At 41.5% G+C, this 22,378-nt stretch overlaps 1 protein-coding gene across 1 annotated transcript in view; it reads right to left on the bottom strand.

The window, feature by feature from the left end:
* LOC126191581 (39S ribosomal protein L3, mitochondrial) overlaps positions 1-22,378 on the bottom strand; it is a 78,632-nt gene that overhangs the window by 7,196 nt on the left and 49,058 nt on the right. Inside the window, exon 7 of the mRNA XM_049932514.1 lies at positions 8,234-8,340. Coding sequence (XP_049788471.1) covers positions 8,234-8,340 — 107 coding nt within the window. The remainder of the gene's footprint in view (positions 1-8,233; positions 8,341-22,378) is intronic.

The raw sequence follows: 22,378 nt of genomic DNA, 5'->3' as shown, positions 1-22,378 counted from the left end.
CATTAATCTTTACAATTAAGTTCCTACACCATCAATTTAGGTTAGTCAGTCAATAAATACTGTAAGCTTCTACATGGTTTGCTGCCTCTCCCTTAATACTTTCACAAGTCTGCTGTGAATATTTGATGAAAGCAGAAAATCCTTGTTTCCTTTTATTTGATAGTAAGTATATTTCCCCCTACTGCATACAGTCATTCCTCCTTTTACTGAATCTGTTACTGCTGAGGGAAGCTTGCATACTTTTCCCTGAAAACTGCATTTTTATGCCTACGAGCTATGTAGAAATAAAAGTTATTCATAACCAACTGGGGTGGTAGTACGAGGTACTCAAGTTCTTTCCCATATTTTGGTCTGTTTACAGAATTGAACATAACAGAAGGGGAAAAATGAATTAAAACAAGCATTTCATACTAAGGCAACAAGTAACACAAGTAACAGATGATTAACCCCCAAGCGGGTGTGTCTTTTTTCGTAACACCAGCAGCGCACGGCGCACTTTGTACACACGTAAAAATTAGCTCTCTTTATATTACCACGATAAACATGCATGAACAAAATTACAGTTAACTCTAAGTTTAATTAAACAACAAAATGAACTAACATTATAGAAGTTAAACCACTGTTTAATTAAACATTAATAAAATAAACTTCTCATTGTATCACTCTTTTGCTACACCCAAGTGTTACCCTGCAGTAACGGCACACTCGAAGCATTAAACAGTGCAGTTGGATAAGATCCCTGCCCCCCTTTTATTTGATACTAATTATCTTGTAGATAACTGCCTCACTGTAGGATTGTGCTGGTAGCTTAGAATCTGGGTCATTTTTCTTGTATGGATAGTTAATATCTTCTCACCTAGCTTGCTGTTTATTTTATATTACTGCAGCTCACTTCGATATACGACAACATAACTTATTACCATGTTAGCTGAAGTGAAAATGAAGGAATACGTATGGACTGGCAATTGTGAAAGAGCAATGGACTGGTACAAAACAACGTTATTTGTGACTGGCGCATTTTACACACAGGCACACCCAATCAAGGGTTAAACAAAAATTATATGCTTTAATAACAATTATCTATGAAAGTGAAGAACAAGCTGAAGTATTTCCAGTGGAACTGAATGTACTGCCAAGTTATAATAGTGACTGAAATTACAAAGAAATGAATTCAGAGGACATTACGCCAGAAATATAGAAATAGAATGAATGCATTACATGGGAAATAAAAGAGTTAATTCACAAAATCAAGCAATAAAGACATCTGGAAAAGCAGAAGGACAGTAGTATGTGAATAAATCAGTGAAACTGAGCTAACGTGGATAATTAGTCAAGGAGTGAGTGACAATAAGAACAGACAGACTCTGCTTAACACGACTATTTGGAAATGTCTCTGAGCATTTCAAAATGCAAAAGAAATTTTGTTAACAGAAACAACAACAACAATAATAATAATAATAATAATAATAATAATAACAATAATAATAATACAAAGCACACAAAATCTAAACATATGACAAGCAGACATTACAATTCTTAAGTCAAGACAGTAGATGACATGGCAGCTAACAAGAAAACATAGAGAAAATTATGCAAACATTCCAAGATTTCTAAGTTTGTATCTTTCTCACGATGAATGATAACTACATGTAAGAATAGTACAAAACATTTCTGGAGCTAATGGTAGGTGAGGTACTTGAAATCACTATGATGTAAAGAAAGGACTGGCATGGGCAGACCAAAGTGACAATTTAATCGGAGATGGCCAGATAACGCTAGAAAGCATGCAGAGCATCAAATGCATACTGATGAAGACCATAATGCATGGAATACTCTGGAAGCAGCTTTTTTCAGATAATTGATTGTTGTATGGGCAGCTAAATATGGCTGCAGAATATGCCACCACAATGACTCATGGAGCTTGTATTTAAATGTATATGTGTATGTATATAGGGGAGGAGGGGGGGGAGGAGTGAAATTCATTACTTTACTATGTACGAAAAGTGTTTCAGCTGATTAAACATGCTTTCGAAATAAAAGTCAAATTAATTGTTCAGCAGAGGTCAGTTGTATTTTTTAATGAGGATAAGAACCTGTGTTTACCCATTCATATTCTGTTTAAAATGGTAGCAAGTGTAATGAACAAAATATAATTTATGTAGTGGAAAGATAACAAGTTAACAAAAAGAATGTTCTTTGTGGAGGAGCAACAATCTGTTCAGTGACAATACTGAAGATAAATTATAGTTTATGTTGTATATTATTTTAAAATTCTGCACTGGTAAAGAGTTTTGAGAATGTTTTTTTTATAAGTGACTAGTTGTGGTTTAATATTATGGGGAAGCAAGCATGACTTCTGGTCATGTCATTTCAGCCTGGATATTACCACTCTTACAGTAATCAACTTCCAACAGTGTGTCATAAAGATCTCATTAGATATTTTATATTTTTCTAACATGCACAAAATCATGGGTACACGCCGATAAGTGCAGAGACTATCATACTCTATCGTCTTCCCAGTCATTGGAATCCCTTTCCCTCATCTTCAACTCTTACTTTACTATCTGAACCGCACAGCAGACATACTTGTTCTCAACAAAGTAAAATTCTCTTTGCACCACCACGTAGCACTGCCATGTTTTCTGCTCTTACAATAGCCTCCTCTCCTACACTCTGTGCAGCTCATCATCAGCCCCCCCCCCCCCCCCCTCGAACTTTCCCTATTCCTTGTCAACAGAGTTTTCTGTTTATTGTTTGAATATGTGGTGTCTGTTCCTTTGAAAGAACAGACACCACACAGATCCCACAGCTGTGAACCACTATATAAAAATTTAAGGGGGATCACTGCTGTCAGCTGCAGTGGGACATTAAGCGGAATCTGTGGCGACAAGCGAAATGCGTAACAGACCAGGATTTGAATCTGGGATCTCCTGCTTGTTAGGCAGGTGCTGTAACCACTGTGCCATTCAGGACACAGTGTTATCACATCTGCATGGACTATCTCGGTAAGCCTCATGGCCGATTCATACTGCCACCTAGCGCCACCTATCAAATAACTGATAAGCCTGGCTGGGCAATGAATCCACTTTCTTCAGTGTGAATTCACAAATATGTCAAACCTCCTGTGTGATTCTCTATGTAGGGAACAGGAGTATAATGGACAGAGACTGTGGATAGATGGCACTGGGTGGGAGTGTGGATTGGCTGTGAGGCGTACCGAGATAGTCCATGTAGTGGTGATAACGCTGAGTTCCGGATGGTGAAATGGTTACTGCACCTGCCTAGTAAGTAGGAGATACTGGGTTTCGAATCCCAGTCCAGTACACATTTTCACTTGTCGCCGCTGATTCTGCTTAATGTCCTGCTGCAGTTGACAGCAGTGATTCCCCTTCAATTTACATATTTTGTATTTATGTTCTGTTATTTTCTAACAGTCACTATGACTATCATTTCAATCTTCTCCTCTTCTTTACTCATTAAACTTATGATAATACTACACATGGCTTCAACTATGCTAAGTTTATTTACAGGGTGTCTCAAAAGGAAGTTTATATTTGAAGAGCTCTCTGCACATGCACAACAAATGATGCGAGGAGAGTGAGTGTGAGTGTCTGTATGTGTGTGTGTGTGGGGGGGGGGGGGGGGTGCGTTCATTGCTTGCTTGATCTTTAGGAATTCAGTCACTATGGAGCACTTCTCAGGAGCAGACCACGCGTCCTGTGTGCTAGAATTTTACAACGTAAATGAGGCTCCAAGTGTTCCCCTTATCCAGGAAAGGATCAAGATGTTTGAAAACATTGGTTCAACATTGGCCAAAATTGGGTGATCAAGGTTATCAAGAATGACTTAATCCAGGGTGCAATAGGTGCACCCGACTGCAAATTGTTGCTCATGTCGGCACCAATGACTCCTGCCGTCTGGGTTCAGAGGTCATCCTCAGTTCATACAGGCGATTGGTGGAGTTAGTGAAGGCGGAAAGCCTCGTTCACGGGGTGGAATCTGAGCTAACTATTTGTAGTATCGTTCCCAGAACCGATCGCGGTCCTCTGGTTTGGAGCTGAGTGGAAGGCTTAAACCAGAGGCTCAAACGAATCTGCGGAGATCTGGGGTGAAAATTTCTCTACCTCCGCTATCAGCTGGAGAAATGTAGGGTGTCCGTGAATAGGTCTGGCGTGCACTACATGCAGGAAGCGGCTACAAGGTTAGCGGAGTACGTGTGGAGTGCACATGTCGGTTTTTTAGGTTAGAGAATTCCCTCCCTACGCCCGACAAGACGCCTCCTGAGACACAGCAAGGTAGGAGTAGGCAAAATGCAATAGGGAATAACAATATTAATGTGCTAATAGTAAACTGCAGGAGCATCTATAGAAAGGTCCCAGAACTGCTCTCATTAATAAACGATCACAATGCCCACATAGTACTAGGGACAGAAAGTTGGCTGAAACCAGATGTAAACAGTAATGAAATTCTAAACTCAGATTGGAATGTATACCGCAGAGACAGGCTGGACAGTGAAGGGGGAGGCGTGTTTCCAGCGATAAAAAGTGCAATAGTATCGAAGAAAATTGACGGAGATACGAAATGTGAAGTAATTTGGGTGAAGGTCACGGTTAAAGCAGGCTCAGACATGGTAATTGGATGTCTGTATAGGCCCCCTGGTCAGCAGCTGTTGTGGCTGAGCACCTGAAGGATAATTTGGAAAATATTTCGAGTAGATTTCCCCACCATGTTATAGTTCTGGGTGGAGATTTTAATTTGCCGGATATACACTGGGAGACTCAAATGTTCATAATGGGTGGCAGGGACAAAGAATCCAGTGAAATTTCTTTTAAGTGCTTTATCTGAAAACTACCTTGAGCAGTTAAACAGAGAACTGACTCGTGGCAATAACATATTAGACCTTCTGGTGACAAACAGGCCCAAACTATTTGAAACAGTTAACGCAGAACAGGGAATCAGCGATCATAAAGCGGTTACTGCATCAATGATTTCAGCCGTAAATAGAAATATTAAAAAAGGTAGAAAGATTTTTCCGTTTAGCAAAAGTGACAAAAAGCAGATTTCAGAGTAGCTGACGGTTCAACACTTAAGTTTTGTCTCAAGTACAGATAGTGTTGAGGATCAGTGGGCAAAGTTCAAAACCATCATACAATATGCGTTAGATGAGTATGTGCCAAGCACGATCGTGAGAGATGGAAAAGAGCCACTATGGTACAACAACCAAGTTAGAAAACTGCTGCGGAAGCAAAGGGAACTTCACAGCAAACATAAACATAGCCAAACCCTTGCAGACAAACAAAAATTATGCGAAGCGGAATGTAGTGTGAAGAGGGCTATGTGAGAAGTGTTCAATGAATTCGAAAGTAAATTTCTATGTACTGACTTGGCAGAAAATCCTAAGATATTTTGGTCTTATGTCAAAGCGGTAGGTGGATCAAAACAAAATGTCCAGACACTCTGTGACCAAAATGGTACTGAAACAGAGGATGACAGACAAAAGGCCGAAATACTAAATGTCTTTTTCCAAAGCTGTTTCACAGAGGAAGACTGCACTGTAGTTCCTTCTCTAGATTGTCGCACAGATGACAAAATGGTAGATATCGAAATAGATGACAGAGGGATAGAGAAACAAATAAAATCCTCAAAAGTGGAAAGGCCACTGGACCTGATGGGATACCAGTTCGATTTTACGCGAAGGAACTTGCCCCCCTTCTTGCAGCGGTGTACCGTGGGTCTCCAGAAGAGCGTAGCATTCCAAAGGATTGGAAAAGGGCACAGGTCATCCCCATTTTCAAGAAGGGACGTGGAACAGATGTGCAGAACTATAGACCTATATCTCTAACGTCAATCAGTTGTAGAATTTTGGAACACGTATTGTGTTCGAGTATAATGACTTTTCTGGAGACTAGAAATCTACTCTGTAGGAATCAGCATGGGTTTCGAAAAAGACGATCGTGTGAAACGCAGCTCGCGCTATTCGTCCACGAGACTTAGAGGGCCATAGTCCCAAGTAGATGCCGTGTTTCTTGACTTCTGCAAGGCATTCGATACAGTTCCCCAAAGTCATTTAATGAACAAAGTAAGAGCATATGGACTATCAGACCAATTGTTCCTAGATAAAAGAACGCAGCATGTCATTCTCAATGGAGAGAAGTCTTCCGAAGTAAGAGTGATTTCAGGTGTGCTGCGGGGGAGTGTTGTAGGACCGTTGCTATTCACAATATACATAAATGACCTTGTGGATGACATCGGAAGTTCACTGAGGCTTTTTGCGGATGATGCTGTGGTATATCAAGAGGTTGTAACAATGGAAAATTGTACTGACATGCAGGAGGATCTGCAGCGAATTGACACATGGTGCAGGGAATGGCAATTGAATCTCAATGTAGACAAGTGTAATGTGCTGTGAATACATAGAACGAAAGATCCCTTATCATTTAGCTAAAATATAGCAGGTCAGCAACTGGAAGCAGTAATTCCATAAATTATCTGGGAGTACACACTAGGAGTGATTTAAAATGGAATGATCATATAAAGTTGATCGTCTGTAAAGCAGATGCCAGACTGAGATTCATTGGAAGAATCCTAAGGAAATGCAATCCGAAAACAAAGGAAGTAGGTTACAGTGAGCTAGTTCGCCCACTGCTTGAATACTGCTCAGCAGTGTGGGATCCGTACCAGATAGGGTCGATAGAAGAGATAGAGAAGATCCAACGGAGAGCAGCGCGCTTCATTACAGGATCATTTAGTAATCGCGAAAGCGTTACGGAGATGATAGGTAAACTCCAGTGGAAGACTCTGCAGGAGAGATGCTCAGTAGCTCGGTACGGGCTTTTGTGGAAGTTTCGAGAACATACCTTCACTGAGGAGTCAAGCAGTATATTGCTCCCTCCTACATATATCTTGCGAAGAGACCATGAGTATAAAATCAGAGAGATTAGAGCTCACACAGAGGCATACCGACAATCTTCTTTCCACGAACAATACAAGACTGGAATAGAAGGGAGAACCGATAGAGGTACTCAAGGTACCCTCCGCCACACACCATCAAGTTGCTTGCAGAGTATGAATGTAGATGTAGATGAAGAGTGTAAATCAGTCTCTTCGTGATGATAATTAATTCTCCATTCATAAGTGTGCAAGTTCTTAAAATGCGTATAGATCATCACTTTACTGAATTCTGCGAAAAAGACCATAAAATGCACCCTTACAAAATCCAATTGCTGCAAGAATTAAAGACTCAGGATGACAGAGGTAGGCCACAGTTCATTAATGAAGTTACTGAATGCCCTTCATTTAATGACATCTTGTTTTCTGGCAAGGCTAATTTTCACCTGAATGGTCACATGAGTAAGCAAAATTGGCGCTACTGGTGTGCAATGAATCCTTAACAGAAGCATGAGAAATCCCTTCATCTGGTAAAAGTTACTAACCAGGCTGCAATTTCGGCTCGAGAAACAACCGGCCCATACTTTTTTGAGGACAACAGCACTCGTACAGTTACAATGACTTCGGAACATTATGTGATGATGCTAAATGACTTTTTGGTTGCTAAATTGCAAAATTTTCTTAGTTGTAACCAAAGAATGTGGCTTCAGCAAGTAGAAGCCACAGCACCACATATATACTTCAAGTTCATGAAATTTTTCCCAGCAAACTGGTCTCCAGGAGGGGTGACATAAAATGGACCCATGCAGTCCAGTTTTGAGCCCCATGGATTTTTTTATAGTTGGGATATGTCAAATCTAAGGTGTTTGTCACTAACCTGACTTCTCTGGACGAAGTGAAGGAAAATATCTATAGCGAAGTGTCAGCCAACCCAGTGTCTATATGCCGAGCCATTATGCAAATTTTGTTCATCATTTAAATGAGTGCAATATCGTCATATAAATAAACAAACATTTTGATCATTCAACTTGTACACTTCTTCACATATTAAAAAAACACTTAAACCAGAAATAATATCCTCTTTTGTTGTTTTTTCCTATTATATGCTTCAATGTAAAGACTACATCTACATTCTTCATCTACAGTCTTCATCTACAGTCTTCATTTTTGGTTACTGAATTTAGGCTCCAGAAGTATCTGCTCAACTAATACTCTATCAGAGGTCTAGAGAGCCATGTTTGCCTTTCAAAATAAAGATTTACACAAAATATTTTACATGGAGTGTACACTAACAGAAAAAATACCCATCTTTTGTTATCTTAACAGATATCTTGAAAGTTCTTACCTGCGTGGTAATACTGTGTCATAAATATAAACAATAGAATTCGTTTCACCAGCTACTCCAAGACCTTGCACATACAGTACATTGTATTTAGTATTTATTCTCCAAATCTGCAAAATAGAGAAACTGAACATTAGTGCTTCATATCAAGCTACACAACATAAAATAAAATGATCTTCTCAGAAGAGATAAGAAACTGAATTCTACTCACAACTGAACACAATGCAGTATGAAAGAAATTAGTGTACTTACAATATCTTACAATTAATTTTTAGACTCTTGAAACTAGGAAAACAATACACTGTTATTCTAAGGTAAAAATCCCTCCTAAACTGTAAAATTTGAAAAACATAAGTGAATGACCTTCCACATCTCCCCCTTCCTTCTTCCTCTCCAATCTTATTTTTCTAAAAATGTAATAAAAACTTCTTTAATGTTGAGCAATACAGCAGACATTTGCTACCCAGATGAAGAGATGTTAGCACAGTGCAAAGCCTGACAACAAAAACCATTTGATCCCAGTAATGTATGACATATTATGAGATAAGCCATTCAGTCAGGCCACAGCTCTTGGCAGATATACATCTACAAAGCAGCAAGATAAGTGTTTATCTTTTTCTGTCTTTTCCTTGTAGTATATTTATTAAATTTTGTGCATGTTGTTTAGTTTAAGAGGTTTAATCTCATGTTATTGTAAGGGTAATTCATTCAGTCTGTAGTGCAATAGTTGCTCACTGAAAAGCCAACTACAAAGCTCATTAATGCATCAGCATCTATTGGTGACACATCAGGAGGTTAGCAAGTTGCATATCTGTGATTCTGACTGCTTTTATAGTTTACTTCCTCAGTTAGTCTTGCTAGGATGGTGAAGATGTGTACATGCTGTATGTGGACGCAGGAGGAACTAGCCACTGTTTGCGAACACCTGAATGCGCTTTTGGCTACAGTCAGTCACCTTCAGGCTGCTGCCTCGGGATGTAGTGGTGGTGGAGAATCTAGCATCCCTTAGACAGATAGTGTTAAGGGCTGGAAAGAAAGCCAATATGCACTTGATATGTCTGCCAGAGGGACATCCAAGATGTGGAGGTGGCCCTGCCTGTGGCTATCGAGCGAGCAGAGTGCAGTCATATACAAGTTGTGGCTCATGTCAACACCAACAACGCCTGTTGCAAGGGTTCTGAGGCCATCCTCTGTTCATACAGGCAGCTGGCAGAGATGGCTGCTGTACGTTGTACTGTGAATAACACTAACTCAAACCCAAGATGCAAAAGCTGTTTAAACCAGATTATCAGTAATGAACTGGGACGGAGCCAGATGACCCTGAGACTCAAGGAGCCAATACATCTGCCAGCTCACTATGGTTCAAGTAATTCAAGCAACTTACAGAGAACACGGTTGAGACTTTTTGGGCAACAACTTTCCATCTCTAGAGGGTGCTTACCCGGTTTCAGTACTGGGACAGTAATGCTTTCTGGCCACTGCAATGGGAACTCTTCCTCACTCCAGGTGCATTTAAAGATGCCGGTAAGTGTTCTGATATTTGGTTATGGTTGCGGTCTGGCCCTGGGGCTGTATCAGGACAGTGGGTGAGGACACTGATGAATTTCCACTCACTGAATGGAGCTCCAGGTGGTGTGTAATGAAACATAATTGCTTTTGCTCCGGATGCTGTTATAGGACATGAAAGGCAGGTTGATAATACTCAAGACACTGACGCTTGAGCATAGTGCAGAGCAAAATGTTCGCGACGGCGTCTGGGTCAGTGTAGATAGTGCCGTTCGTGGTAATACCAGGTACACCTGCAGGTGTCTGGTATCCACACAGACATCTGATCTTAACCCAAGCCTACAAAAGAGACATACATGGTCTGATGGTTGAAATATATAATTTCCAACATTCTTATTTCCATCTTTTTAGTTGGTGGCGGACCCGGGCATGGAGCCGCTTTAAGGCAATGCGATGTTCCATTGATGGGAGCTGTTTATGACATTGGACAGCCCGCCTACGATCTCGAATGGCCTCTGCTATTTCAGAGGACCATCAATACTGTCTTCTGTCAAGGTGGGCTGGAGCAACAGAGGATCACTAAATCAGCTGCCGAAAGAATGGCTGTAGTTGTATTCTCGACTGCCTCTTAGAGAGCAACAAGAAGATCGGGAAGTGGTCACTATGATACAGGTCTTCGTGGACCCTCCAGTAGATGGATGGCAGAAGACAAGTGCTGCAAAAGGAAAGGTCTATGGCTAAGGAAGTTCCATGTGCCACACTGAAGTGTGTGGGGGTGTCAGTATTCAAGAGGCAAAGGTCAAGTTGTGCCAGTAAAATTTTGAGGTCTTTACCACAGCCAGTGACCATGGTTCCACCTCATAAAGGGCTATGGGTGTTGAAATCACCCAACATTAGGAAATGTGGGGGGAGCTGAGAAGCCAATGCAAACAGTGTATTCCGAGGCACTTCACCATCAGGAGGAAGGTAAACATTTCAGATTGCAATATCCTGAAATGTCCTTACCAGAACAGCCACAGACTCCAAAGTGATATTCAGAGGCATGAATTTGCTATATAAAATGTCTAGAGCTTAAGTGCAAATACTATCCAACACCCTGCCATACGCAGCACAATTCTTATAATATCCCCAGTATCCACAAAGGGATGGGGTACCTGTACATACATTTTACACAGTTATGATTAAATTACTTTTGACCAAAACTTGGCCACTTCCAGTGCATTTTCTATTGCTTGTTGAAGGTCATCTTCTATACAGGAGTGTGGACACAATCGACACCGAAGCAAGTGTCGGACTGTCTATTCTTCTCCACAGTCACACTGAATTATCATTTGGGTCAGTGTATCCCCGTTCTGCCACACTACACAAGTCTACAAGAGACTGAATAGAAGCCTTAGACCTGCTTAGCGATTTTACATAGGACCAGAATTTTCTCAGGTTCTCCGACAGATAATTTGCCAGGTTAACTTTTGATCTGCCAACTCTGGATCTCAGTCTATTCAGGGACTTCCAAGTTGTCCATTCCATGTCATTTCATTAAAGCCTGGAGGTAAAGCTTCAACAACTCTTTTCCAACCAGGGGAAGGTAGCTCATAGCTCTCCATAGCTGTAACCTAGCTTTTTCAGCAGTGATTCTAAGTTCCATTGATGTCCTACGGAAACTCTTCCTTGACTTCAGTCATTGCGGGTGTGGTTCATGCCCATACTGAGTATGAGTAACTTCCAGTTCCACTGCCTTTCTTTCCTTGTTTGCGGCTATCTCTCTTCGAACAGGTGGTAGTGCTATTCCTGCAAGGTGGTAAAGCCATTTGACTGGAGTGGATTTCAAGCAACCTGTTATAATTATGCGGGTTTAGTTGAGTGCTACATTCACCTGTTTGGCATGAGTTGAATTATACCAAACAGGACAGGCATACTCTGCCGCAGAATAGCATAGTGTCATTACAGATGTTCGGATTGTTTCAGGTTGGCTACCCCACTGTGATCCAGCCAGTTTCCGTAGGAGATTGTTCCTGGTGGAGACTTTTGACTTGCATTTCATTAAAGCAATTGAGCATACCTTGGGCAACATGAGAATATGATTCGAAATAATCTGACAGCTGATCCTTTCAGACCAGAAACCTTTTCTGGGCCACAGTTAATGATTATATCTATTAACATAGAAGGCATAACACCAGCCAAAGAACAACTGCTACAAGAACTATGCAGTCATCACCAGTGCCATATATACTACAAAATAATAAGACAATATCTAGAGATCATCTAACTGAAACTAAACACTCTGTGCAACCAGTAGACACATATTCTGTGTACTTCAAGAATTTTGATGGTACACCACCACATGACCCAGTCAGCACTAACTCTCTAGGTTTGCTACAGCCCTACTCAATACAAGATGACAATATAATACGATTCATGAACAAAGGTGACTTGTAAAGGCCAAAACACAGACAGGGATGGCAGCATTGCAGTTCCAAACAACAGATGCGTTATGAACACAGGTGCTTCGCACTTAAAGAAAGCATGTATCCTGTGAGCTATGTGTCTCACTTGCTTCTATAAAATTTGTTGCTCATCATCATAATCACTCATGACAACTCAGAAGAAAATGGAGTAAGAATTCAATTAACAACTCACTACTACCATGTTTAATGCTCGCACTCGCTACAAAGCCTACGGCAAGATACTCTGAAGACTACCGAACGCTCATTGTGACTGCCTTTGTTTGTGACTGATTACAGTAGTCCACCACATCTGCAGAAACACAGCTAAATGGCAGTGTAGCCAAGGGCAGACAGAACCAATTTTCTCCCACAGAAGAACAGTGCAACAGAAATGATCTTCTCTTTCTTGGCAAGTTGGACTAATATAACGCTCTTGAGTTTCCAACTGAGGGAGTTCATCAAAATGGCATCTTATTTTGGCAAACTCACTCAACCGGAAATCCGAGAACTTTATGATGAAACAGAAATTACACTGATATGAGGAGAAATTTGATACAACTATGCATTGTGAATGACACCATATGAAGCTCTCAGCAAAAGCAAGGTGTACAAACATGTATGTGTTTCAAGAAAGAGAAGTGATGGACTGACTCTTCTGCACAATTTACTGTAACACCTTCATAAATAACTTCTTGTAGTTTTGTACAGAAACGAGAAATCTAAATCGCGCACTACTAATCCAAAAGTAAGAGTATGAACAGCAAATGGCAATGCACATTATTTCTGAAATGACAGTTTCTTTCTGAGGAGTTGAAGACAAGATGAATGAGAGGGTGGAAGTACCTATGAACAGAGGTACAAATAGTGGTGGGACAGTGATATTACTGAGTAACGATATGTGTATGAGTAGAGTTAAAAGACAATGGAGTGCAAGAGCTCAGATTTAAATGCCAGAATGCTAATAATGCACAAAAAGCTATAAATAAAATTTATATCACATACAATGTGTTAGTGAAGAGGTATACGCAAACAGATTTTTGCACAGACCTTAGAGAGGGCCCACATGCAGCACTGTTATTGTTGTGTGTGTGTGTGGGGGGGGGGGGGGGGGGCTGACTAATAGGAGGTACACTAGAAGATATTAACATGAACAAAATGCACCGCTGCAATGTTGTCTTTAGCTCAGGATGAAGGAAAGGCTTGAGCACTTTTGTATTTCGTCACGAGACACTCCATCTGTGAAGTAGTGCAGCCATTGGCCCTTTCACCAACCATCATGTCAAGGTAAGTAATTAGATTTGGGGCAACCACTGCTGGTAGAGTTCATTGCTGTGTGCCACAGTTCTTGCTGATGACAGAGGTCACAGCTGACAATCTTACCAGCAGGTAAATGAACAAAAGTGCAGAAAAGGACAACAACTGCCTCAGAGCAATCACACACTTCACAGCTACCACTTCACTTTGAGGTAGGGAAGCCACTGCTCCAGTCTTGTAACTCTGCCCCTTGCATGCCACTGGGCATAGAGATTAGAATGGGAAACAATGCTAAAATCACGAAAAAAGGTTACATGGACAGGACAACAGTATCGTGGGTACATGCCAATGATAGGGTACTATTACACCACCAAACACGCCACAGTATGATAATGGAAAATCTAGGATAAAACATAATGATGGAAGGAATAAAGGTACAACTCACCACATATCTGAGGCACTGTGTGGGTCTGTATTTTGTATATAATGGAAGGGGTAGAGATAACAACTCAATGTATAGTTGAGTTGTGAATAGGAACATAAATGAGACTGAGAACATTGTTATTTTTTGGATGGATCCTCCTTTAGAGCTAATAGGACACGCGTGTGCACGCACACACACACACACACACACACACACACACACACACACACACACATATACAGAGAAATCGAAGGGAGACAGCTGCTATGAAGTGAAAGGGATGTTTGGGGAAGGGTGGCTGACGGCTGCGAGGCAGAGGCAGCAGGAGCGTGGCATAGGAATGTGGCAACAGGGAGCTTGTTCTGGCTGCAGTGCACACTGATGTGGAGGAGTGGATGGGAGTATGGCATCAAACAGAGGAAGTTACAGGCTGTGGAGAGGAGGGTGCTAGTTCAGGACAATTGAAATCTGGGGCATGGGTGGAGGTATGTGTGACAAAGGGGTTAGTGGAAACTGAGTCCACAAGGATTACGGGATGGAAGGATGAGTTGCATGGACAGTTCTCATCAATATACTTCACAGTACCCAGTGTTGTGGCAAGATTCAGATGGCACAGATCGTGGTGCAGCACTAACATCAATCATATTGTGCTCCGCAGTGTGTTCTGCCACTGGCTGGTCAAACTCTGTTGTCAGCCACAGTTTAGAGGTGGCCACTCAATCAGTTAGGCAGGTTGTTGGTGGTCATGGCTATTTCAAATGCTATGCTTAAGTTACACCAAAGCTGGTATATGACATGATTGCTTTCTTACGTCACCCTGCCATGGGAATGGTATAGGATGAGCTGGATGGGTGTATTAGACAGATATTGCATTTGGGTCTTTCACGGAGGTATTACCCTTGTGATAATGGGTTAGGATGGACCAGGATATGTCACAATGCATAGGCCCTAATTTGATGATCTCTTCCATTCACCACATGCATAGGCCCTAATTTGATGATCTCTTCCATTCACCACATCTCCCAAGAACCTAGAAACTAAACTAACTCAAAACATTCTTGTCTGCTTTCTACTAACAACCTCAATTGTACAGAAGTTTCAGTCTCCAAAAGCCTCACTTGCAGCTCTGCACCCTAGTTGGAATCTTCTGGAGTTCCTTAGCTGCAACCTGGTCTCTCTTTCCTTTCTTACATCCTTTCCTAACAGAGCTATCAGCAGAGAGAAAAAACAGTTAGCTACACACATAAGATAGACCCCAATTTAATCACCCGCCCTATACACAAAGATCATCACTATCTGATGAACTGCAGTGATTACTTGACAGGTGTCTACCAAACCTTCTGACTCTTCTACCTACAAGTCCTGTCACAGACAACCCAGAAGTCCAGTACACCTCCAGTCCCATTCAAATCCTTAGCTCACCCCAGAATCTCTCTGCCAGATTCACCTCCAAATTCACTCCAACTACCTCCCTTACACCCACACTCTACGTGCTTCTCAACATCCATAAACCTAACCACCCTAGAAACCCCATTGTGGTTGGTTACTGTGCTCCAACTGTTGCTGACCAACACCTCTAACCCATTGCCCTCAGCCAAGTTTCCCATTCAAATATACAAACCAGTTCCTTTACAGTCTGTCAACCACCCACACTCCTCTACCATCTGGATACCTACTCATCACTGCTGATCCCACCTCCCTATACACCCAACATCCTCCAGGCCCATAGCCTTGCTGGTATTGAAAAATATCTCCCCCAATGTCCTACCAACTCCAAACCCACCACCTCATTCCCTGTACAACTGAAAAACTGCATCCTTGAGAATAACTGTGTCTCCTCTGAGAGGATAACACACACAAACAAATTTATGGTATGGCTATGGGTACTGGCATGGCACTACCCTACACTAATGTTTATACGTCATCTAGAGGAAACCCTCCAAGTCAAGCAAAATCTCAAATCCCTTGCCAAGTTTGCATTCACTGATAATGTTAACGCAAACAGCACAGCATGCAGTGTGGCATAAAGGTTAGCACTGTTGGCTGGTGTGCTGCAGGTGTCCATTCAAACCTAACCACCAGCAAAAATTTGGTATTTACCAGTGTGACGCCGAAAATTTTTAGAAAATCAAATACAGATTAATTTTTTTTTTAAATTAAATGATTGTAATGTTTTTCAAAATACTCCTCTTTAACATCAACACTTTTTGCATTTGATGAAACCAGCCCTGAAAGCAATGATGTCACTCTTCCTGAGGTACTTCAGAAATCAGGTTTTTATAAAGTCAACTGTGTCATCTGATGTCAAAAAAGTGATTCAACCGGGTTCATCTTTCATGTTTGGAAACAAAATGAAATCACAAGGTGCTAGGCCATGGATGTATGATGGAGGATCCATGATGCTCACCTTTGGATATCCTGATACTCAGTTGTTTGCGGCAATGTGTTGTTGTGATGTACACTTATTATTCCTTTTGTGCATTTTTCATGAACATTTTCAAAAAATTGCAGTAAACAAGCTACTTATGTACCAGTCGGCAGTACTAGCATGTCCGTCCTCTAATGCTACAGTAGCAGACGCATTTTAGAGAAAAAAAAACACTAGCAAATATCTTTTTACCTGCACTTTGAATTCGTTAGAATTTTGAAGGCTTCAATTGTGTCTGAAAGAGCCTTTGAGGCAACTGACTTTTCTTTTCAGGCTTGTAACAATAAATGACACTGGTGGAGATTCCTGAAAGAGTTTTGGCCCTCATTCAGCAACACGTCCAACCAATTGCCCACAATCTACACTCCCATGTCAAAGACACCAACCACTTCTAACTGCAATTCTCCACCCCTTTAACTCCTTGATCCCCACTCATCAATGTTGACGCCATATCCCTATACACCAATATTTCCTATGCCCATAATCTTACGGTTATTGAACACTATCTTTCCCAACATCCTTCAGGCTCCAAACCCACTACCTCATTCCTCATACACCTTACTAATTTTATCCTAACCCACAACCACTTCTCCTTTGAAGGGAAGGTGTACACACAAATCCATGGCACAACCATAGGAACCAGTATGACACCCTCCTATGTCAACTTTTTATGGGCCATCTAGAGGAGACCTTCCTAGCCCTAACCTTCCAAAATGCCAAACTCCTACTCTGGTCCAGGTTCATTTATGATAGATTAATGGTCTGGACTCAGGACCACGACAGCTTATCTTTGCTCCTTCACAACCTCAACACCTTCTCTCCCATCCGATTCAAATGGTCCTACTCAAAACAGCATGTCACTTTTCTAGAAGTTGACCTCCTCCTCTCTGATGGCACCATCTGCATTTCTTTTCACATTAAACCCACCAACCATCAACAGCACCTGCATTTTGACAGCTGTCATCCCTTTCACACCAAAAAACCCCTCACATACAGTCTGGCCACCTGGGGATGATGTATCTGCAGTGATAAAAACTCCCTAGCTCAGTATGCAGAGGGTCTCACCAAGTCCTCCACAGACAGGCACTAACTCCCAGACTTAGTCCGCAAACAGATCTCCTGTGCCATTTTCCCTCACAACCCCAATCCTCCCACCACTCCTAAGATCAGCCACAAAGGAGTCTCCCCTTCATCACCCAGTACCAACTCGGACTGGAACAACTGAACCACATCCTTTGCCAGGGCTTTGATTACCTATCACCATGCTCTGAAATAAAGGGCATCCTACCTGAGATACTTCCCACCCCTCCTAAAGTGGTGTTCCATCACCCAACCAACCTCCACAAAATTATAGCCCATCCCCATGCCACTCCCAATCTCAACCCCTTGCCACAAGGATCATATACCTGTGGAAGACCCGAGAGCAAAACCTGCTCAATCTACCCATCCAGCACTTCCTATTCCAGTCCTGTCATAGGTTTATCCTACCCTATCAGGTGCTGGATACCTGTGAATGCAGTCTTGTCATTTAACAGCTCTACTGCAATCATTGCACAGCTTTTTATATTGGTATGACTACAAACCAGCTGTTCACCAAGATGAACAGCCACCGCCAAACTCTGGCCAAGAGCAAAGTAGATAACCCTGTGGCACAACATGCAGTTGAACATAACACACTTTATTTCAATGGCTGCTTCACTACCCAAGCCATCTGGATCCTTGGCATGGGGTGGGGAGGGGGAACCTGTATTATTGGGTGGGGAATTGTAGGACTCCACTTGATAGGTTGGGGGTGCACTACACAAAGGAAGCAGCTACTTGAGTAACGTACTTGTGGAGTGAACATGGTTTTTTTAGACTAGGTGGGGTGGCAGGTTGACGTTCTCTGATGAACACTCTCCAGAGGGTTTGCAGATAGAGTGTCTGACTGCAATCGAAGTAAAAACACTTTGACAGTCAAAATTTTATCAATAAGCTGTCGAAGTATTCGTAACAAAGTTCCTGAATTTACTTCCCTCCAGGAAACTTCTCGCACTCAAATTACATGGGACTGAGAGCTGGTTGAAGCCCACAGAGGAAATCTCTGAAATAATTAACGATTCTACACCTACATCTACATCCATACTCTGCAAGCCACCTGACGGCGTGTGGCGGAGGGCACCTTGAGTACCTCTATCGGTTCTCCCTTCTATTCCAGTCTCGTATTGTTCGTGGAAAGGATTGTTGGTATGCCTCTGTGTGGGCTCTAATCTCTCTGATTTTATCCTCATGGTTTCTTCACGAGATATACGTAGGAGGGAGCAATATACTGCTTGACTCTTCGGTGAAGGTATGTTCTTGAAACTTTGACAAAAGCCCGTACCGAGCTACTGAGCGTCTCTCCTGCAGAGTCTTCCACTGGAGTTTATCTATCATCTCCGCAACGCTTTCGCAATTACTAAATGATCCTGTAACGAAGCGCGCTGCTCTCCGTTGGATCTTCTCTATATCTTCTATCAACCCTATCTGGTACGGATCCCACACTGCTGAGCAGTATTCAAGCAGTGGGCGAACAAGCGTACTGTAACCTACTTTCTTTGTTTTCGGATTGCATTTCCTTAGGATTCTTCCAATGAATCTCAGTCTGGCATCTGCTTTACCGACGATCAACATTATATGATCATTCCATTTTAAATGACTCCCAGATAATTTATGGTATTAACTGCTTCCAGTTGCTGACATGCTATTTTGTAGCTAAATGATAAAGGATCTATCTTTCTGTGTAGTCGCAGCACATTACACTTTTCTACATTGAGATTCAATTGCCATTCCCTGCACCATGCGTCAATTCGCTGCAGATCCTCCTGCATTTCAGTACAATTTTCCATTGTTACAACCTCTCGATACACCATAGCATCATCTGCAAAAAGCCTCAGTGAACTTCCGATGTCATCCACCAGGTCATTTATGTATATTGTGAATAGTAACGGTCCTATGACACTCCCCTGCGGCACACCTGAAATCTACATCTACATCTACGTCCATACTCCGCAAGCCACCTGACGGAAGACTTCTCTCCATTGAGAATGACATGCTGCGTCCTGTTATCTAGGAACTCCTCAATCCAATCACACAATTGGTCTGATAGTCCATATGCTCTTACTTTGTTCATTAAACGACTGTGGGGAATTGTATCGAACGCCTTCCGGAAGTCAAGAAACACGGCATCTACCTGTGAACCCGTGTCTATGCCCCTCTGAGTCTCGTGGACGAATAGCGCGAGCTGGGTTTCACATGACCGTCTTTTTCGAAACCCATGCTGATTCCTACAGGGTAGATTTCTAGTCTCCAGAAAAGTCATTATACTCGAACACAATACGTGTTCCAAAATTCTACAACTGATCGACGTTAGAGATATAGGTCTATAGTTCTACACATCTGTTTGATGTCCCTTCTTGAAAACGGGGATGACCTGTGCCCTTTTCCAATCCTTTGGAACGCTACGCTCTTCTAGAGACCTACGGTACACCGCTGCAAGAAGGGGGGCAAGTTCCTTCGCGTACTCTGTGTAAAATTGAACTGGTATCCCATCAGGTCCAGAGGCCTTTCCTCTTTTGAGCGATTTTAATTGATTCTCTATCCCTCTGTTGTCTATTTCGATATCTACCATTTTGTCATCTGTGCGACAATCTAGAGAAGGAACTACAGTGCAATCTTCCTCTGTGAAACGACTTTGGAAAAAGACATTTAGTATTTCGGCCTTTAGTCTGTCATCCTCTGTTTCAGTACCATTTTAGTCACAGAGTGTCTGGACATTTTGTTTTGATCCACCTACCGCTTTGACATAAGACCAAAATTTCTTAGGAAATTCATGGAATATATGTTGAAAAGGCAGATTAGATGCCATGGAAGGGAGGGGGGTAGGGGAGGGGGGGTGTTCATTGAATTTGACAAAAATGTTGTCTCTACTGAGGTCAAATTTGGGTGTGACAGTGAAGTTATCTGGTTATGTGTAACAGGTCTAGGAGAAATCAAATTAATTGTTGGATGCTTTTACTAGGTACCCAATTCCGCGGTGACAATTTTAGTCACTGACAGAAGGTCCCATGGTCAATAGTGTGAAAATACCCAGATAATGCAATATTATTCGGAGGTGGCTTTAATCTACTGAGTTTAGACTGGGGCACCTATGGTTTCATTGCAGGGGGCACGGACAATCTTGCGAAGTCCTTTTGAACATGTTTTCCAAAAACTGTTCTCAGCAGTAGTTCAACAGCCCACTCACAACAGAAATATTTCACACCTTGTAACTAGAAACAGGCATGACCTAATCAACAGGGATTAGTGACCATGATGCCATCATAGCGACTTTGGTTACAAAAGTTAATAAATCAATCAAGAAGGATAGGAGAGTATTTCTGCTGGAACGAGCAGATAGACAGTTGTTAGTATTCCACTTAGACAATGAAATGACATCATTTAGTTCCAGTACATTGGAAGAAGAGGACAGATTGTAAACCATACTTTGGAGAAGTATGTGCCAGGTATGTGGATTAAGGATGGAGAAGATCCACCGTGGTTTAACAATGAAATTAAAAAAATTAAAAAAAAATGCTGAAAAAGCATAGACTGTTGCACTCTCGGTTCAAAAGAGAAGGCACAAATGACAACATGCAGAAGTTAATAGAAAGTCATGTATCTGTAAGAAGATCTATGCACCAAGCTTACAACTACCACAGCCATACCTTAGCGACAGATCTTGCCAAGAATCTGACAAAATTCTGGTCCTACGTAAAATCGTTTAATGGAGCTTCTATCCAGCAACTCATTGATCAGTTTGGTGTAGCAGTAGAAAGTAGCAAAAGTAAAGCTGAAGTTTTAAATTTTGCATTTGGGAAATTGTTCACACAGGAGACTCATACAAACATACCACTGTTTGATCGTCACACAATCTCGTTTACGAAGGACACGGTAATAAGCATCACTGGTGCAAACAACTGAAAGGGTTAAAGCAAATATGTTGCCAGATCCTGATGGAATCCCAATTTGGTTTTACAAAGCATGCTCTACAACGCTGGCCCCTTACATAGCCTACATTTGTCAGGGAACCTCTCACCCAGTGCTAAGTCCCAAGCGACAGGGAAAAAACACAGGTGACTCCTATATATATACAAAGATAAGAAGGGTACAAGAACGGACCCACAAAATTACAGACCAATACTGTCATTATTCCATCCTGGATTTTCCATTGTTTGATTAGACAAATATCTTTAACATTGGTTTGCTTCAGAATCCTTGAACATACCCTCAGTTTGAATAAAATAAATTTCCTTGAGAGGGAAAAGCCTCTGTCCACATATCAACATGGTCCACATATCACTCATGCGAAATTCAGCTTACCCTCATCTAATATGATATCCTGCAGACCATGGATGAAGGGCAACGGGCGAATTCTATATTCTTTGGTTTCTATAGAGCTTTTGACATGGTGTCACACTATCAAATATTAATGAAGGTACAAGTATATGGAATAGGTTCCCAGATATGTGAGTGGCTTGAAGATCATTAACACATACATATACCAACCAATGTAGAAAAATAAAAAAAAACTCGAAATGACAAATAATTGTGACTAATTAAATTAAGAAGAAAGGAAGAAGACTTATTAATACAATATGTTTGTATCAATGTCCGCCTCGGTTCAAAAGGAAATGAACAAATGATGACAGCTAAAGTTTAATAGAGATTCATGTGTCTGTAAAAATATCTTTGCAGTACGCAAACTACCACTGTCATACCACAGCAAAAGATCTGGCCCAGAACCCAAGAGAATTTCGGTTCTTCATAAATCCGCTAAGCCGATCAAAGGCTTCCATCCAATCACACTTTGACTAGTCTGGTGCGGCAGTAGAAGAAAGCAAACAGAAAGCTGAAGTTTTAAATTTCCTGTTTAAGAAATAGTTCACACAGGAGAATCATACAAACATGCTATATTTTGACCGCCGAACAGACCCTAGTATGGATGGCATAGCAATAGGCATCCCTGGTGTACAGAAACAACTGGAAGAGTTGAAAACACATTATTCACTAGGTAAATATGAAATCCTGATTCA

Source organism: Schistocerca cancellata, chromosome 6, assembly GCF_023864275.1.
Source record: "Schistocerca cancellata isolate TAMUIC-IGC-003103 chromosome 6, iqSchCanc2.1, whole genome shotgun sequence".
Classification (NCBI taxonomy): domain Eukaryota; kingdom Metazoa; phylum Arthropoda; class Insecta; order Orthoptera; family Acrididae; genus Schistocerca; species Schistocerca cancellata.
Note: the sequence above shows the minus strand (reverse complement) of the source record. Positions and strands in the feature narration are given on the sequence as shown.